We start from the raw sequence: 18994 nt of genomic DNA on the forward strand, positions 1-18994 counted from the left end.
AGACAACCAGTTTTACCAAAACTTCAACAGTCATGGGATACACAGTCACACAGGTAACAGCAGTGTAACCGGTGCACAGTATGCAGTTACATTTTTGGGCAGTTAATTTAGAAATTGGTATAATTGCAGAAGTCATGGTCAGGCGAACCTTCAGTGAACCATTTAGGTAAGGATTGAGTTTATCGGATGAGTGCAGTTATCACATCACTTCCACTTGTCTGATTAGCTTCACTGGTAGAATTGGTTTCTTTGTGTTCCGGAACCTGCAGGTACTTCCTGATCGAAAATAATGTAACAGCATTGACAACAACGCAAACACAACATTTCACACAATTCCATGAAATAATTTAAAAAAATTCTATAATTCTATAAAAACCATGTGTATCGCTTGGAACCGATTTTTAGGTTTGGAGAATTGCCCTCTTTGCGACCTGAGATTCCCTTGTGCATTGTGCCTGGCACAGATTAAACATTCCCTACAAAGATTATTATTATTAATTTTGTTTGAGTAAGACCTACAAAGACTTTATGAGTAAGAATTAAAGCCATATGTTGTATAATAGTTATTTATTTGTTTACACATTCCCTCAGTTTGACACGTCACCCCATGGGCTTAACCTGCTTTGGTTTAATCCATCAGAGTTCCCCATCCCCCTGTTGTGCCAATACTGAGCGAATGTGTGTAATGTAAAAAAAAGCGTATTGGCTGTCTGTGTAAATTGTGACGCCATTATCTTTCACTGACTTGCATGCTTTAGTTAACGCTACTAGTTCTGCAGCTTGTGCTGAAAGGTGAGAGTGGTATGGTTCGGCTTTTAAAACTCTGTTGTGGGTTATTACCATAGCCTGTTTGAGCATTCCCAAATTCATTTTTGTGAGATGAACCATCACAAAAAGCACTTCACCCAGCTCTAATCCTAACATCAAAATTTTATCACGTCCAAATAAATTTGGACATTCTGGAAATTCTGCATATTGTAAAACTTATAATTTACAATGGTGATCTTCTGGGTCCTTAATCCAAACTGCTTCTTTTTCTGCCACATTTATTCTTTCACAATCAGCTTCACACACTGTTACTGAATTTTGAAAGTGCAATTTTGGGTACATGTTCTCTGCATGCATTCCTGCACGCTCCTGTGTCACACAGAAATGCAATTTTCTTTTCATTTCTTTCCATTTACTAATAAAACAGTTTCAACACTGTGTCAGTTTGGGCAGAGGGTGTGATAGAGGACAAGAGGGTTTCTGCCGTTCTGCAGAGGGTTCTGCCTGCTTTATTCGGTTAAGACATTTTTTTAACAGAAATTCTTAAAATAAAGTAACTGTGCATGCCCATAAATGGAGAAAATATGGAGGCAGCACAAAGAAGAGGAAGGTTTGAGCTTGTCATGCAAGCATTTTGCGGGTTAGAAAAAAGTGAAGCACAGTTAACCTAAAAAAAAAAAAGAAACAGGTTTCCACCAATATATCATGATTAATAGTGTCAAAAGAAAAGCCTTCTTTAGATCAATAAAAATTCCTGCAACATATTTGTTCTGATCAATTGCATTTGTGATTTGCTTTATAAAGTCTATGATTGCCAAGGATGTTGATCTGTTTGCTCTGAATCCATTTTGACTGTCACTAAGAAGTTTGTGCTTTTCGATATATGCATCCAATCTACATTCAAAACGTTTCTCCAAAATTTTGGATAATATGGGTCTGTAGTTTGTGAAGTGGTGCTTGTTCCCAGTTTTATACAGCGGTATGACTTTGGCTATTTTCATGCTGTTTGGAAAGGAACCTGATTGAAAAGATAAGTTACAGATGAACACGAGTGGTTTCAAAATACCATAAATCACTTTTTTCAATATGATGTACTTTCAAAATAAAAGACATCCTGTGCCACATCTCAATCCAGCAAATGTAATAGAAGGTTGTGTAATGTCAGCAGTTTTTAAAAAAACCCACACCGTTTTTTGTTTCATTTATTATTCTCAGCCAGAAATGTGTAAATCTAACAAACTAAAATTAAATCAGGGCTAATTAAGTTACCCTTACTATGCTGAACTATAAGGTGCACTTTAAATCCTGGAATTTGTTCAGATGTAGAAAATCCACCTTAAATATTTCTGGTTGTGCTTATAGACTTCAAAGTAATTTTCTGTGGTACACGTCACCCAAAAATCTGTCAAAATGTTTTAGTTCGACTTATTTAAACTACAAAGTTGAACTGCTTGATAGATTGTTGGAGCATTATGGGTACTGTAGTCAGAAGCCTCCAAGAGTGATACGTACTGTCCCTCAACAGGATGTGAAGGAGTTAAATAAAGTTTGAGCAAGTTTACTTCACTTATTACTTACTTTTTACTCTGCATTAACTTTGACAAAAGAGCTATTTTAAAACAACTTAAAATAGTTTTTAAAACTTTTTTTTTATTTTTTATTAACCCTTGTGCTATCCTAGGCACTTTAATATTGGGAGTTGGGTCATCTAGACCCACTAGACAGTGCTCTGAACCTTTTTTCTTCAATGATTTGTGAACCTCACTGGTGTCCATGGATTACATGAAATCTTTCCACCTTTGTCATGGTAGGGAGAACATACTCACTTGTCCCCGTCTTTCATTAAATCCTGTTTTCAGTAACTGTTGTTCAAGCACCAGTGCAAAAGCTTTGCTAGAAACTGAACTTAATACTCAAAGAGCTAATAAACAGTATGTGCAGAACAAACATGGACGGATTCGCCAAAACCTTTCACACAAACATAGTTTGGTGTCAGGATACACTCTAACCAGACATTACACACTTTAAGTTGAGTACTTTATTCATATTCTTTGTTAATATTGTGTGTTTCACAACACAATAGCAATAAAACAATTCTGAAGTAAAAAAAAGCAAAACTTCAAACATGGACATCTTCATTGAAATATCAGCAACCTGGAAACAATGCATGCCGTCATCTCTGCTAAGAAAACAACATGATTATCAGAGAAACATTAAGCTTAAAATAAAGTTGTAAAAAATATAATTTTTTTTAATATAATACACAAAAATGCTGATATTTAAATAAAATATAGTTTGTGAAAGTCTCCTCTGTGACCCCACATCCAGGTTTAGTCTTAACAGAACTCTCCTACATTAGATGTAAAACACACACACGTCTTGAACTAGATCAATGCAGAGAAGGATCTGGCATTTCCGCAATATTGGAAGTACAATTTTTTCATAGCAAGCTTTGTTGAAACATGACACCAGATAGTCGATGCACATCATTTTAAAAGCATTATTTAAGTAGAAAGAACACATTATCTTACACAGGAATTAAACATAAAAGCACACAAAAGTATTGTCAAACTGAAGGTAATCATTTTCATCTGCAAGCAAAGTAAAATGTTGAAATGTATTTACAAATATCTTCATCTCGGAGTCTTTAACAGAGTTTTACCCTGTAGTTTCAAAGTAGCACACACACAAACAAGCGTATAGTAAATAGAAAAGCATTAAACATAGTCCTTTCTGTCATATCCTCCACCTGTAGTGATGCCGCGTGGTGCAGAGTAGGCCATTCTCGTTGGCTTGTATTTCTCCTCTTTTGGTGGACACCTGGTGCACAGCACAGCCCCTCCAATCAAAAGAAGGGCAGCTGCTCCCCAGCCAATGTAGAGCGATGCTCCCATCTCCCTCTTCTGAGTTTCTGCCAGTAGTGGGTTGTAAAAATCCCGGATAATGGCGTTCGCACTCCAGGAGACAGGGATGAGGACCAGAAGGCCGGCGAGAATGAAGAAGATCCCAGAAATGATCATCACTTTGGCCTTTCCTGTTTCATCTTCAATGCAGTTGGTGCACTTGGCTCCAAGAATAGAGATCAACACCCCTAGCACTCCGAATATAATGGCTACGACTGTCATTGCTCTGGAGGCCTGCAGGTCTTGAGGTAACGCCAGCATAGAATCATACATCTTGCATTGCATCTGGCCTGTGCTCTGAATGACACAGTTCATCCATAAGCCCTCCCAGGTAACCTGAGAGGTGACAATGTTGGATCCTATGAAAGCCGTCGTCCTCCACTGAGGCAAGACGCATATTATTATTGCACCGATGAATCCAATGAATCCAAGAGAAATGCCCGCTAATTCCAAACCCATCGACATGATTCCTCTTTGTATGGCAGCAAGTCCAGAAATTCAAACACAAAAACCTCTTTCAAGATTCTTAGATAGTTAGGATTTTGTCGAAATGGCACAGCTCAGAGAGGGTGTGATGAAGCTATAATGATACAGCCACAGAAGCACAGGATCCTTTATACCTCGGGGAAAAAGGAGGTGCTTCCATGCACTGATGTCACCTGGTACCTGCTTCTACCTATGTTTAGACTACCACACCCTGAAAAGGAAGTGTGCGTGCACAATGATGGAGGGAAGCTGGAGGCAGTGCGAATGAAAGAGGAAGGACTGAGCTTACATGTATTGGGGAGGTTGGACAAATGTGAAACCCACTTAACTTCCAAGAAAAACAAACACTTCAACAACAAAAAGGCTATTTTCCGAGGGGAGTTGTGCTTAACCCCCTGTGGTTTATTAGAGAAACAAGTGACTCTAGGAGTTAAAATGACATTTTATGCAACAAAAAAATATTTTTTTCAGAACACAGAATTCAAAAAATTCTAAGGAAGTGTTGGTTCCCTTATTAATAAAAGCAGGTTTCATAAAAAGGTCAATAGAGAAGTAGCTTTTTAGACAAAGAGCTGTGTTAAGCATCAGCACAGAAATTTAAATACCTACATCAAGTGGAAAAAACAGTCACATTGTCCCCTTCTTTTGTTAAGTCCTGTGTTCACTGACTGAGCTTCTCAAACCTTTGTTCAAACACCAGTGCTAAAGCTCTGCAGAAAACCGGTGTTACTGCTCCAAGAGCAAATACAGGTGGAAAAAACATTGAGGACTGATTGTCTGACCAGCACACAGAGTGGTATCAGGATACACTCTAACCAGACATTACATATGCTTTTTTTCAACCAAATATTCAATAATTTAGCCTGCTTTGTTTCTCCCATTCCAATAAGTTGATATAAAAAATATTCTTCTACATGAGGACATTTGATGTCCCAGTTTCTAATTCCTCAAATGTTATCTTGTCCTTTAAATATACAGCAAAAATAAATGTTAATTTGAAAAAGTCAATAGAAGAGCTTGAATAAAAATTTGAGGGGAAAAAAACACAACTTGCAAGTACAAAAAACCTGATGTGATTCATTTGCAAAAAAATCCCCAAAATTATCCTACCAGTTTTAAGGATGACCTATAAGTTATTTTTCAGGTAAACATTTTCAAAGGATGGGACTGATTGAATGGAAACGCCATCTGCCATTTGGTTTGTTAGTAGTTTTAATTTCCAGGCATCAAAGTTATCATGTCTCAAGGCAATACACCTGACCCAAGTGTCACAAACTTGGTGAAACCTGTAAACTGCTTTGAATGAAGACATCTTTATGTAAAATCTACCATTTGACACTTTTTAGTTTAGCTAACACTGTTTGTGCCACAAATGTATCATACATTTTTGTGTTGGACATTTTCTCTAGTATTTTTACTACTAATATTAATAGATGGGGGAGGCATGAATAAAGCCTTATTCGGCATGTGTTCTGTTTATATAAGAGCTTATTGAAAATTACTCTTTCACTTGGGCCCAAAATATCTCTCTGAATGTTATCCCAACAACACAAATAGATCCAACACCACGGCCAAATAATCTAGAATGTGTTTGCTAAATCTTTCGTGTATATTTCAATGTGTAAGGGTGTAGTCAGACTGGAAAAGTCTGTTGGTTTGGATCGAGTCCACCTAATTTGCGGTCTGGATGGAGTTCCGAACCATGCATTTGGTCTGTATTCAAGCTATTTTAAAACTATTTAAAATAGTTTTTAAAACTTACTTTTTTTTTTATTAATCACAGAGCCAGAATTTGGGGGTAAAAAGCCACACGTGGGTCCGGAGCTTTAGGTTGCAGACCCCTGATCCAGGAAGAGTTACCGGTAAATTAAATTTTGCATTACAAAAACATGATCTTCTCAAAACAAAAAATAGCATGGTTCTAAGGTCTAATGTTAGTCTTCTTACCAAAAAATGCTTACTTTCAAAAAAAGGCCAATGGAGAAGTGGCTTTTTTTGGGGTTAGACAAAGAGCTGTGTTGAAATTTCTCTAACATGAAGTGGGAAAACACACTTGTCCCTGTCTTTCAGTGACTTAGCTTCTCAAACCGTTGTTTAAACACCTGTACAAAAGCTTTGCTAGAAACTGAACTTAATTCTCAAAGAGCTAATATACAGTATGTGCAGAAAAAACATGGACGGATTCGCCGAATCCTTTACTCGGCATGTAAACAATCTAGAATGTGTTTGCTGAATCTTTCGTGTATGTTTCAATGTGTAAGGGTGTATTCAGACTGGAAAAGTCTATTGGTTTGGATCGAGTCCACCTAATTTGTGGTCTTCAGTCCAACACAAGGTCTAGTTTAATGCAGCACGACTCCGCCTTACTTTGGTACAGCGGAGTCATGCTGTAAGGCGGTTCCTGAGGAAACGGCTAGTTTCGCTGATGAGTGTTTTTGACAAACAGATAGTCTGCAAAACAATGAGGAGCAATGTGTATCATGTTAAAAGTTGTTTTATTGAGCCTGCATTTATCAGACCGAATTTCAATGAGCTGCTGTTTCTCATCGCCATGGTTGCCTCCTTCCTGCTCCATTTACATCGTAATATCCGGCTATGGTGGCTGTTTTTTGTTCAGTTGTTCTGCTCTGCGCATGGAGCCTGTTCAGACTGAGGAAACGTCAGAGCAAACCAGAGCTCAGTCCTTTTGGAAATGAAGTGAGACCACCTCCAAAGATGGGTCAGATAGTATTTCCTGGTCCCTGTCCAGGCTCCATTTGGATGTATTCAGACTGGTGTCTAGACTCATTTGTTGCAGATTATCAGGGAAAATGAACTCTGGTTCACTTTAAGCAACCCAAATATGTCCAGTCTGAATACAACCTGAGTAACCATAAAAGTGAAGTGCCTTTATGAACAAAGATATTAACCAAACGTCTTTGGAAAATTTCTTTGCCAAGGGGAAAAGGCCCAGCCAGGAGACAGAAGAGGAGCATTCAACTTTCAAAAAAAGAAAGCTTCATTTAATAGACAGTATCAGGAGTCCTACTTAAAATACGGATTTATCCAAACAGAAGATTCCCACTCACCATTCAGCATTTTGGTGAGTTGGATTTTTCATGCACTTATTTTGAAGGTATGTTTAAATGTTATAATAATAGCGACCAGGGAGTGTTGCGGGCAGGGAGGACTTTGCTCATGTCATAATTTGTGTTTATTTTTATGTTTAGAAAATATCACAGTTTTCATGCAGGTTACATCATATTACTTTGTTGTACTGTAGTGTCGGTCACGTGTACGTTTGGTCTGCAGTTGGAGTCCCTCAGGCTGCAGCCAGGGGTTACTGTCGGAGCTGGCATCACAGGGAATCAATCCCCTTTTCCTGCTTTGGTCAAAATACGGTTGAGCACGGTTGTTTCCTTTTGCCCACGTGTCCTTTCATCTGGCAGTTATGTTGTTTCACCCCTAGTTGTTTCTTCCTGTCATGTTTATTTATTTTTAGCACCAATAGTGTGGGAAGGGGAGAGGATGATGACACCTGTGTGATGTACAATGTTTACGTGTCATAATAAAAGTGCAGAGTACGTCTTATGACGTGTCTCTGCCTCTTTTGTAGCGATGCTGCAGTGTGTGTCCGCCACATTTAATATACCGGTCCTTGAGAATTTTACCAGACATCAAACCGGTCCGTAGCGCAAAAAGGTTGGGGGACCGCTGATTTATTTATTTATTTATTTTTTTACATGCAGGCCAGGGAAAGGAACCCCCCCCATGAATCTCTTAAATAATATCAATACAAATACATGTTTTTTTTCCTGCGGGACGGGAGAAGACACAAAATCAGTGCATCTCTACTACTGTGTGTGACTGACTGACTGACTGACTGACTGACTACTTTGCCAGCCTTGGGGTCTCAATTCAGCGGTTGACACGGGCGCTGTAAGAAAGAACTGGATGCACATGTGACTAAGCGTCTTCACATGTGTCAAGAATAATTTGGATGTGGTGGGGTCTGTTCAGTAGTTTCAAAAATATCCTTCTGGACTACATTACATTATGAATAAAAGGGATTTCTTTTCTCTGCAGCCCAGTGTCCCACAGACTGGTACTGGTCCACGGCCCGGGCTTTAAATGAACTGCAACATTAAGTTATTAATGATTCTAACTCAAAGGTGGGATCTTGGTTCAGTATTGTCTATGTGGTATGTGTTTATTGTTGCAACCAACAAGATGTACAGATGCCAAATAAAAACAAATCCTTCTTGACTTTATATCCACATCAATTTATTACAAATTAATGTTCATAAACAACATTGTTTTATTTGTGACATTGAAACCGCTCAGAAAAATAAAAAATAACAGGTGACATTGGATAGACAATTTATCATTTGCTCTCTTTGTCAACGCCCCTACTGTCAGGCTTGTTTCTCCCTCACACTTCCTGTTTTTGAAAAGGTCGGAATTTGGTGACGTCAATGTAAGTTATATGATAATATAAAGGAACGAAAAAAACTGTCTTCAAATGGGTTCAGTTAAAACCAGTGGGTAACATCACCCCTTAACAATCAGTGATGCTAACTGAGGCCTAGAAATTTAGGGAGCCAGAAAAAAATGCATGCCGTCATGGCAGCAAAACATTAGGAAAAGCTTAAAACAAAGTTACAAAAATATGATAAATATGTAATACAATATACAACATGCAAATATATATATATATATATATATATATATATATATATATATATATATATATATATATATATATATATATATATATATATATATATATATATATATATATATATATGTATATGTATATAACACATTTTGTAAAATAAAAGCTCCTTGTGCCTCCAGATCTAAGTTTAGTCTTGACAGAACTCTCCTATATTACATGCAGTACACGCACAATGAACAATCCTAGATTCAAATCTATGTAAAGAGGGACTTGGCATTTCCGCAACACCGGCAATACAATGTTTTAACAGCAGGTTTCAGTGAAACATGACACCAGACTGTCAATGAAAAAGCAGATCATTTTAAAAGCATTACTTTAGTAGAATAAACACATTATCTTAAACAAGCATAACGTAAGCAAACAAAGTATTGTCAAACTGAAGGCAATCTTTTTCATCTGCCAGCAAAGTAAAAAGTTGAAATGTTTTTACAAATATCTTCATCTCGGAGTCTTTAACAGAGTGTTACCCTGTAGTTTCAAACTGTAAGAAGAACACGGACAAACAAGCATAGATAAAAAAGCATTAAACATAGTCCTTTTTGTCATATCCTCCACCTGCACTGACGCTGCGTGGTGCAGAGTAGGCCATTCTTGTTGGCTTGTATTTCTCCTCTTTTGGTGGACACCTGGTGCACAGCAAAGCCCCTCCAATCAGGAGAAGGGCAGCTGCTCCCCAGCCAATGTAGAGCGATGCTCCGACCTCCCTCTTCAGCGCTTCTACCACTACTGGGTTGTAAAAATCCCGGATAATGGCGCTCGCACTCCAGGAGACAGGAATGAGGACCAGAAGGCCGGCGAGGATAAAGAAGATCCCAGAAATGATCATCACTTTGGCCTTTCCTGTTTCATCTTCAATGCAGTTGGTGCACTTGGCTCCAACAATAGAGATCAACACCCCTAGCACTCCGAGTATAATGGCCACGACTGTCATTGCTCTGGAGGCCTGCAGGTCTTGAGGTAACGCCAGCATAGAATCATATATCTTGCATTGCATCTGGCCTGTGCTCTGAGTGACACAGTTCATCCATAAGCCCTCCCAGATGACCTGAGCGGTGACGATGTTGGATCCTATGAAAGCCGTCGTCCTCCACTGAGGCAAGATGCATATTATTATTGCACCGATGAATCCAATGAATCCAAGACAAATGCCCACCAATTCCAAACCCATCGACATGATTCCTCTTTGTATGGCGACAAGTCCAGAAAGTCAAACACAAAAACCTCTTTCAGATTTTTTTGCTCTGCCAGGATTTTGTTGAAATGGAGCAGCTCAGAGAAGGTGTGATGAAGCTATAAGGATACAGCCACAGAAGCACTGAATCCTTTATATTTCCGAGGAAAAGGAGGAGTCTCTGTCCAATGATGTCACCTGGTACCTGGTTCTATCCATGTTAAGACAACCACACCCTAAATAGGAGGCGATAGAAAACAAAGGAAAGGTCTGAGCTTTCCGTGCATGTCTTTGAGGGTTGGACAAAAGTGCACTTAAATTCTAAGAAAAAATAAACACAGCAATAAACCTGTCTTCCCAGAGGAGTTGTGTCTACACACTGTGGTTTATTAGAAAAAACTGACTGAGTCAAGAGGAAATTTATAAGAAGTTGAGCGTTAGGGCAAAAATATAAATACTTGGATGAAGTGGGAAACCGTCACATTTTCCCCGTCTTTCCTTAAATCCTGTGTTCAGTGACTGGGCTTCTCATACCTTTGTTCAAACACCAATGCAAAAGCTCTGAAGAAAACCGGATTTACTGCTCCGAGAGCTAATATGAACAGAGAAAACATTATGGACACCTTCAGCATACAAATAGTGTGGTATCAGGACACAATTTTGGTTGAGTCACTTAGTTATGTGTTTCTTTGCAACCAAACCTTCAAAAATCTTACCTGCCTTTTATGTCCCATTCCAAAAAATATTATTTTTCTTTTTGTCTCTGTTTCAAATTCCTCCAATGTTTTCTAAATATGGTATGTAAAAATGAATATTATTTTTGAAATAATTAGTAGAAGAGCTTGAGAAAAAAAATTGAAAGAAATATCCACAAATTGCAAAAACAATAGCTGACACTCAGTGATCCTAACTGAGGCCTGTAGGTCAGTGCTTCTTAGTTTATTTTTGTTTCTCAGACAGTGTTTCAGTCTAATTTCTTGAACTGGATGAATTGCTTATTATTTTAGGTGGTATCTACTCTACTATAGAAAAAAGCTTGAACTCCAAATTGGTTGAACCTTGACTCATTTCTCAGACTGACCAACAGGAAAGTTTATGAAATGTTTCTTTGTGATTTTTGAAAGACCATCACAGCCTAAACTTCTTTTACTTTCAAGCAAACGATAGATGCTGTAGATGTGCACACACTGCCTTTTTGGAGTTTTTGTTCCACAGCTGTGCAGCCACAACAACATTCTGCTCACCTGAATTCATTTGACTATTCAAAACAGGGAAAGGTGGGTATCTGTGGTGAAGACAGTGCCAGACGTCGAACAGAAAGCACATTCAGCCTGAATGAAACTGATCCGACGACCTTTTTGAGTTTTATGTACGTGACTGAGAGACAGTTTGTATACGAGTATTTCTTTTCCTGTTGCAGCTAAAAAGGAAGTTTTCCTGGTTTTCATATTAATCATTAATTATTTTTCTTTATAAAAAGAGTTTTATGGTTCTGGGGGCCATTTCCCATTAAAAGCACAATATCATCTCTAAATCTTCTTAAAGATTTTCCAAATAACTTTCCATACAGCAAATATGACAACATATTGTTAAATTAAAATAAAAATGTTAGATTAAAATATCATTCAATGGTCCAATTTAACTGGAAGTTGCATGAACATTGCTTTTATTCATACCTTGACCCTAAAATGAGAAAAAAAACTTTCTCACAGTTAAGAAAGAAAACTTGTTTAAATTAAAACAAATATTTTTAAGAAACAAAATGTTTATTACTGGTAAGTCATTTACATGAAATGTTTGATAATGCATGTTGGTTCTAACATTTTGAGTCAATTCACTTTAGTTTATAAATAAAAGATATCTTTACTATTCAAGACACGACAAATATAAATTCATAATAAAAGTCCTTTTTTATTCCTTCAATCAAAACTAGTACATTTAAAAGCAAAATGTTTGTTATTTATCACGTAATAAAGCTTTAAGGAAAGGCTCATATGTAAAAAAGTTGCACAAAAATGGACAGAAACGTTACACAGTGTGGAAAAAAATGTTTAAATGAAGCAGCATTTAGCAGAACAAAAGTAAAAAGATGGAACACATTGAATCTTTCATCTGAACAGCTATTGTTGTTTTAAGCTTACACATTCAGACAGTATTAAGAGAAACGATGAGCTCTGCTTTGCTCAATTGCCTGAACTCTAACATCCTTGAGTTTGTGTCAGTATTTCATAAAAAACAAAATATACAAAAAAAACATGAAACCGTCGCTTAAAGGAACCTGTGTGCTCCGTGTATAAGATATATACATACTGATCAGTTCAATGGCAGACTACCACAAGGAATTTTGTTTCAAAAACACAAGTATTTTCCATCTTGAACATTTTTTCTTTCTGAGCTTTTAAAATATGTTACATTCAGATTTTCTTTTCTTTTTTTAAATGAATTTCACAATTTTGCTTTATTGCCAAATATGAATGTAAACAGGACCAGCATCCAGCAGTGAAAACATTCCTAAAATGTCAAAAACATCTTCAACATCAAATGTCTTTTTGTCACATGTTTCATGAAGACCTGTTCTTGTTGTACATGTGTGATTATTATAAGGATACTTTGAAGAAAAAACACAACAAATGAGGGTCTTGTAAAAAAATGACAGTTGCTCCTCTATCATTTTGTTCACACATAGTCTTTCCTGGTGTAGGAGCTTTGAGCTGTCGACCTCGGAGCAGCGGAGTAGGCCATCCGACTTACAGGAGGAATGCTGTACCTCATTGCTTTATCTTCCCGTGGGGGGCAGCTGCAGCACAGGATCGACCCGCCAATCAGAAGCAAGGCTGAGGCAGCCCATCCCACGTACAACGATGCACCGATCTCCATTTTCTGCGCAGCGGGAATGATGGGGCTGTAGAACTCCCTAACGATGGTGTTTGCCGACCAGCAAACGGGGACGAGCTGTGCCAGTGACGCAGCGATGAACGCCACCCCCGAACCAATCATCACTCTGGCTTTCACCCCCTCCCCTTCAGTGCAGTTGGTGCACTTTGCCCCCACCATGGAAATGAGGACAGCCACCACTCCTATGACGATGGTGATGATGGTGAGAGCCCTGGCAGCCTGCAGGTCCTGAGGCAGAGCCAGCATTGAGTCGTAGACTTTACATTGCATCTGTCCCGTACTCTGGAACACACAGCTCATCCACAGACCCTCCCAGTACACCTGAGCTGTGACGATGTTGGCGCCAATGAAAGCAGTGACCCTCCACATAGGTAGAGCACAGCTCAGCACACTCAGTAGCCACCCTAGCACTGCCAGGCTGATACCAGTCAATTCAAGTCCCAAAGACGCCATTGTGTAGACCTTTAGGAGTCCTTTCCTTTGTCCTTCAAGTTGATTTCAAGTCGTTCCGGCTTCTTTTCACCTCCTGTCTCTCTCTTATGTATTGACAGGCATCCACACACTGCCTGTCGAGGTTCTTTCTGTCGGTTCCTTTGGGCTTTCCACAAACTTTTGAAATCCTTCAACTGCAACTGAATCCTCAGGAGCTGCTTCCGCGAACTTCACGTGCCTTCCAAAAGTTTCCCTGGGATCTGCTGCTTTTAACTGGACCATAAACCCTGAAATTACTTTATTGCTATTTGGACCTCCTACTGTGAGACATGACTTCATTCGTCCAAACCAAGCCAATCAGAAGGAAAGGATGTTTTGGCCTCATTTATAACCTAGAAGTGCTAGCTTTCAGGGCTATCTCATATGACAGTTTTAATGGTTTAACCTTTTTCCTGTGGTAGCTCGGGGCGTGCCAGTTTTATTGTCGCCTGTAAGTAATGAGTGGCCAGATTAAACTTTGTGTTTTTTGTGCAATAGGTGACTGTTTGCCACTGTTGCAGATACTCAAACAAGCTTTATGAAAGCAAGGTGTACCGTGAGTTTTGATTGCACAGAGTGGACAGGTTTGCGAGAAATTAAAACGAGAAAAGGAAAATGTGTGAGTTGGAATATAAAATCTTACATAAATATCATAAAACTACATGTATGTTTTTATAACCATTGGCTCAAAAACACGTACCATCTCCACAGGATGAGACACTGTTAATGACAAACGTCAAGTTCTAAAAATAAACTCTTATTGGTGTTTTTTTGTGTCTCCAGTGTGCCTTCTGTTTTTTTATGACTTTCAAAATGACAAAAATTATATTACAATTTTTTTGCCACACTTAAAGAAACTGAAATAACAACAAAAAAAACAGTAAATTCATGAAACAGAATTTAACAACTCTGATGGAGCTGAACATACATTTTTTAAACCAAACTATGCAAACTATGACACATGCTCACTTCTTGATGTTCAGTCAGCCAGTTACCATAGTAACAAACACTAGAAGAAATTGCAGGAATACAATGCAAAAAAGTAAATGGTGAAAAAGTATTTGAAATAAAATGTTATTGTTCAAGGGGATTTGACTGTCTTTCCTTAATGTCCACCATTTACAAAATGTTGGAATTGGCAATTTGGTGAAACACAGATTTAATAGAAATGCGTGACCAAGTAAGAGATCATTTTAAAGTAAAGATTCATCTAGTTCTGTCACTTTTAGTATTTTTTTCACTTTTTTGAAGAAAAATGGATGCACAGTTGCTGTTAATTGGTAATGAGAGTAATGTTAGATAAAACAATAACTGGAACTTTATTTAGAAAGTAAGCTTGGGTCCGTTTTACTCTCACAATCAAAAGCCTCTGCTGCTTTTCATTCAACTGAACTTGAACTTTGAAGGAGTATCTTGATAGCACAGAAGTTAAACTGGCACTTCTTAATAGAATCAAAGGGCAGAGCAAAAATTGATAAGAACTGAGCTTTGGTTCACAAGATCATAAAATTGTCACGCTTTCAGTGGCTCTACTGCAAGAAAGCCTTTTCTTTCTTAAATCAAGGATCTTATTTAAATTTTGAACACACTTCAATGGTAGAAAATGTCACAGTTTTGAGAATTAAGCTGAACAAGGTTGAAACACCTTGATCTGGTGAACATACGTAATACACATCAGTAATATTACTTCTTCTTAAAAGGGTCGACTAATACACTCCGATAAGATAAGCAGAGAGCTATTAAGTGTTTCCAAGAAAACAAAAATGGGTCACCAATGTAAATAATTAGGTCACCGCCCCATGAGTACTTAGAAAATATCACCGTCAATTCTCAGCACAGGTTACCAAGAATGTGCACGTCAACATCACATGACTTACAAAACGATACCAGCAGAGAGGGAACATTATACTTTGTGCACATGGAACACAAAAGAGGGGAAACCCACAGAAACACAATGAAGAAAAAAACAAGAAAGACAACATAAAATACTACAAATATCAGGGGTTTGGTTAAATGGAAACCTCTGACATCTCCTTGGTTCTTTGCCATGACTGTCCTGCCCTAAAGTACTGCACCTCTGTCATTGTCATAGCGATATGTGAGTGTAATTTTTTTTGCCAAAAATGTAAAGCTTTCCACTTCTGTGATTTCAGATTTCTACTCTAGCAAACTGTTTCAAAAACTTAATCTGCACAATAGCTAAAAGTTATTGTGCAGATTAAGCCTGTAGCCAGAGAAGATTCACCTGTCTTTGTTTAACTTATGCATTTGTCGAAGGAGGTGCTTTATTTGTGATACTCATGTCCCAGTTTCGGTGAGACTGATGTATTTAAGACAGGACTTGGTTTACTGTTAAACCTGTAAAATAACATTACAACTGGAAGATAAAGCATTTACAGTTCTTGAAAAAGAGCAATAAAGTTTTGAATACTTCACATGTCAACCACTGCTTTCTGGAGACTGTCTCTGCCATAGTTTGTAAACTAAAAAACAAGTTTTGGTCAAAATGTTAAAGACCCACTCCAATGAAAATCGTGTTTATTGGTGTTTTTAACAGGATCTTGTGGCATTTTTCTCATGATGGATGACATAAATAAATAAAATTAAGATTAAAACTGCATTTTTTTAATGTAATCCTTTTGAATCAGGAGCAGACAAAAAAATGCTGTTTGAAAGGGCTTGTAGACGTAACGTACAAACTACAATCGGCGGGCCACAAGCTTCCTGCTTTGCTTCATTCTAATGCATGGATGCAGTGGATCCGTGTGCGTCTCCATTTTTTTTGCACCAGTAATGTTAGGTTGGAGTTGTGAGGGGCTGAAAGCTAGTGGGAGAGCGTAAACAGATGGATGAAGGAAAGTGAGGTAACTCTGCACCAACACTCCCCCTCTGCAGAAACCATGTCCTGGAAAACAACTCAGATTTTTAAAAGATTGGCTAAAAACAGCATAATCACAATTAAATGACCACTGGAGATGCTTTTTACAGCATTACAAAAAATGATTGGAGTGGGACTTCAGGCCACAAAGATCCACAAGCTCTAATATGTGAGTTTTAGGAAGGGTTGACTTCCTCTTTGAATAAATTTTGCAGATTCAACATCTAATGTTCTTTTTTTTGGGACCAAAAAAAGTTAAATCATTTGCGTATAAAGAAGTAAAATAAACTCTCAATTAATCTGTTATTTATTTATTTAATTGTATTTTTTAATGGTCTAAAATAAGACTTGAAGTGACTGGAAAAAAGCATCCCATCGGTACAAGTGCTGTTCATGAGTAAACACCAGCTCTTGCCCAGGGAAAGGTGTATACATGTCTAAAAATCATCTATGTTGGTGGAGAGTTACCGAACTATTATTTAAAAGAAATGCTTGCTGAGGGTCTCACAAAGGAAAAGATGTTTCTATTTAACGTCACTTTCTTTTCAACTCAGTATCGGGGTTAAAGTTATATTGTCAATTATTATATGACAGGTGTGTTTGCACGGAAAGCTCTCGTATTTGCAGAACTGGACAGATTACTTCCTTTGTACTTTCATATGTTTTAAATGATAACAAACACACTGACCCGTGCCTGGATTACATTTTGAGCCCAGAGAACATCTTTAATTAAATTTTAAAAAAGCCACACCTTCTGGGCTTTTTTGTTGTTTCTCTTTCTTTTGAAAGTAATTGAGAAAAATAGGAAATTTAAGGAAATCTAAAACATCATTGTTTTAGATTCATAAAATTTGATTTAATTGTTCTCTTTCATTGGAATATCCTTTAAACACACAGTGTTTATCGATACTCAAGCTCCTCCACAGATGGGAAGTAAATTTGCTTAGTGAGCCAGGTTTCATCAGATAACCTTTTACAGAAGCAGGTAAATGAGTTTCGCTTTGCTGAAGGGTGATTCATTCTTTGTTGTTCTATTCTGTGCTTCAGTTCAGGCACTTCCTTCTCTCAAGGTGCAGAGGACACAAACACGCAACACTCTCAGGGCATCAAAATACACACAGAATGCCTTCCTGTCAATATCTTAGAATAAACAGAGTTTTTATACGATGGGAAAACTTTTTCAGCTTCTCATTCTTTCCTATTTGAGTACAAATTTGAGCCCTGAAAAAAACAAAATGACATACTAAAATAATATCAATCATGAAGAAAAAAAAGCAGCACAAAAGGTTTCAACATCAAGCATGTTTTCACTCTTGGTATGAAAGCGGACACATCTGCCTCTGGTGGTCTTTTGAGGAAATGCAACATTTGGAACTCGGTTTGCCTCAAATGGAATGTAGGGGCTTAATAAAATGAGTCAATAAGTGAATTGGCTTATTTAAAAATGATTCAATGTCTGCTTATTGTCAGGTACTGTGGATGTGTTCTGATTTACATCTGAAAAAGAAAGATTCACCCGGACATACTTTCTAGGTGAGCTAAATTATAATCCAAGTTTAACTCTAAACGTTCCTGTGAGTTGTTCAATGATTTAGGTAAAAATAAAAATTACTCATTCAGACCGACCCTCTGTAGAAGTGGCCATTAAGTGACTTTATTTTTTATAACAGACATTTTACATAAAAAACATTTTTGAGCATTTTTACTGTCAGAAGGCAGCATGAACACGGAAATGTGGAAATTCAAATGTGCAGGAGTATCAAAAAAAATAAAAAGAGCCTTCAATGGAAATACATGACGCAACCAAGAAACAAATGAGATGGAAAACACAGAAAAAGAAAGAAATCGCAGGAAGTAACAGAATTTTTTTGTTTATCTGAAACATCTCATGTTTTAACTGAATTTTATGATTTTGGCATTATTCACTCCCTGCCACACCTATGTTCTTGCGTAATGGATCTAAAATAAGAAAATCTTTGAAAGATCAAATTTAACTTATCAATTTAGAATCTTTGGTTTTTAAAATTACTTCTTCTTCATAATGGTCACAAGGGATTGGCAACCTTAAATCCGACAAAAGATAAATGATTGTGGAGATGAGCCGTTGTCTGTAAAATGTGACAGAAACTATTTGCTGGAATGACTAATAAACGTGTTATGTTTAGCATGTCAGCAGTGTGTACACAATCAGAATATTTCATGCATAATGCATTTCTTCCTTGTCAACACACCTTTCATGGGTATTGCCAGCCCTTTTTTGGTCACAAGACCCCGGTACAGTCCACAGTCAGTTCCTATTGAAACCTGCTTACAAGGTGACTTGAAACTTTGTATTTGAAGGCAACTGGAGCGTTTACGCATTTGACAGCCTGCTAAAAGTTTTTACAGTTGGGACTCTTCCTTGGAATTTAGATTTGGAAATGGTTTATTTCAAGCAATCAAAGCAAAAAACAAAACAAAAAAAGACAACAAAAATATACATCTATACAGAGATATATCAAAGAGTCAGAAATTGATTGGAAAACACACACTTGCAAGTGTGTTCACACACACTAGTAAACATTGAATAATTGAATATGTCCATTTATGATTAAGAGTAATACTCTTAATCATAAATGGACATATTAGCTCTTTTGCAAACAGTACATGGCACAATGAAACTATTAAATATTAAATTTGTCAAAGCTTTGCTCCAAAGCTGTGGA

General features: G+C 37.5%; 3 protein-coding genes across 3 annotated transcripts; all 3 read right to left on the reverse strand.

Moving 5' to 3' along the window:
- Window positions 1-2788: 2788 nt before the first annotated feature.
- Window positions 2789-4256, reverse strand: LOC101160501 (claudin-3-like). Its single transcript, XM_011483265.3, has one exon. It carries the CDS (start codon window positions 4134-4136, stop codon window positions 3486-3488), a length of 651 nt encoding a protein of 216 aa, XP_011481567.1. The 5' UTR covers window positions 4137-4256; the 3' UTR covers window positions 2789-3485.
- A 4139-nt stretch (window positions 4257-8395) lies between these two features.
- LOC101160754 (claudin-3) lies at window positions 8396-10182 on the reverse strand. Its single transcript, XM_004076174.4, has one exon. The coding sequence runs from the start codon at window positions 10046-10048 to the stop codon at window positions 9398-9400; it is 651 nt and encodes a 216-aa protein (XP_004076222.1). The 5' UTR covers window positions 10049-10182; the 3' UTR covers window positions 8396-9397.
- A 1750-nt stretch (window positions 10183-11932) lies between these two features.
- On the reverse strand, window positions 11933-13656 carry LOC101160997 (claudin-4). The gene has a single exon (XM_004076175.4). It carries the CDS (start codon window positions 13391-13393, stop codon window positions 12722-12724), a length of 672 nt encoding a protein of 223 aa, XP_004076223.1. The 5' UTR covers window positions 13394-13656; the 3' UTR covers window positions 11933-12721.
- Between the last annotated feature and the right edge of the window lie 5338 nt (window positions 13657-18994).

The sequence above is a fragment of the Oryzias latipes genome, chromosome 14 (assembly GCF_002234675.1).
Source record: "Oryzias latipes chromosome 14, ASM223467v1".
Lineage (NCBI taxonomy): Eukaryota > Metazoa > Chordata > Actinopteri > Beloniformes > Adrianichthyidae > Oryzias > Oryzias latipes.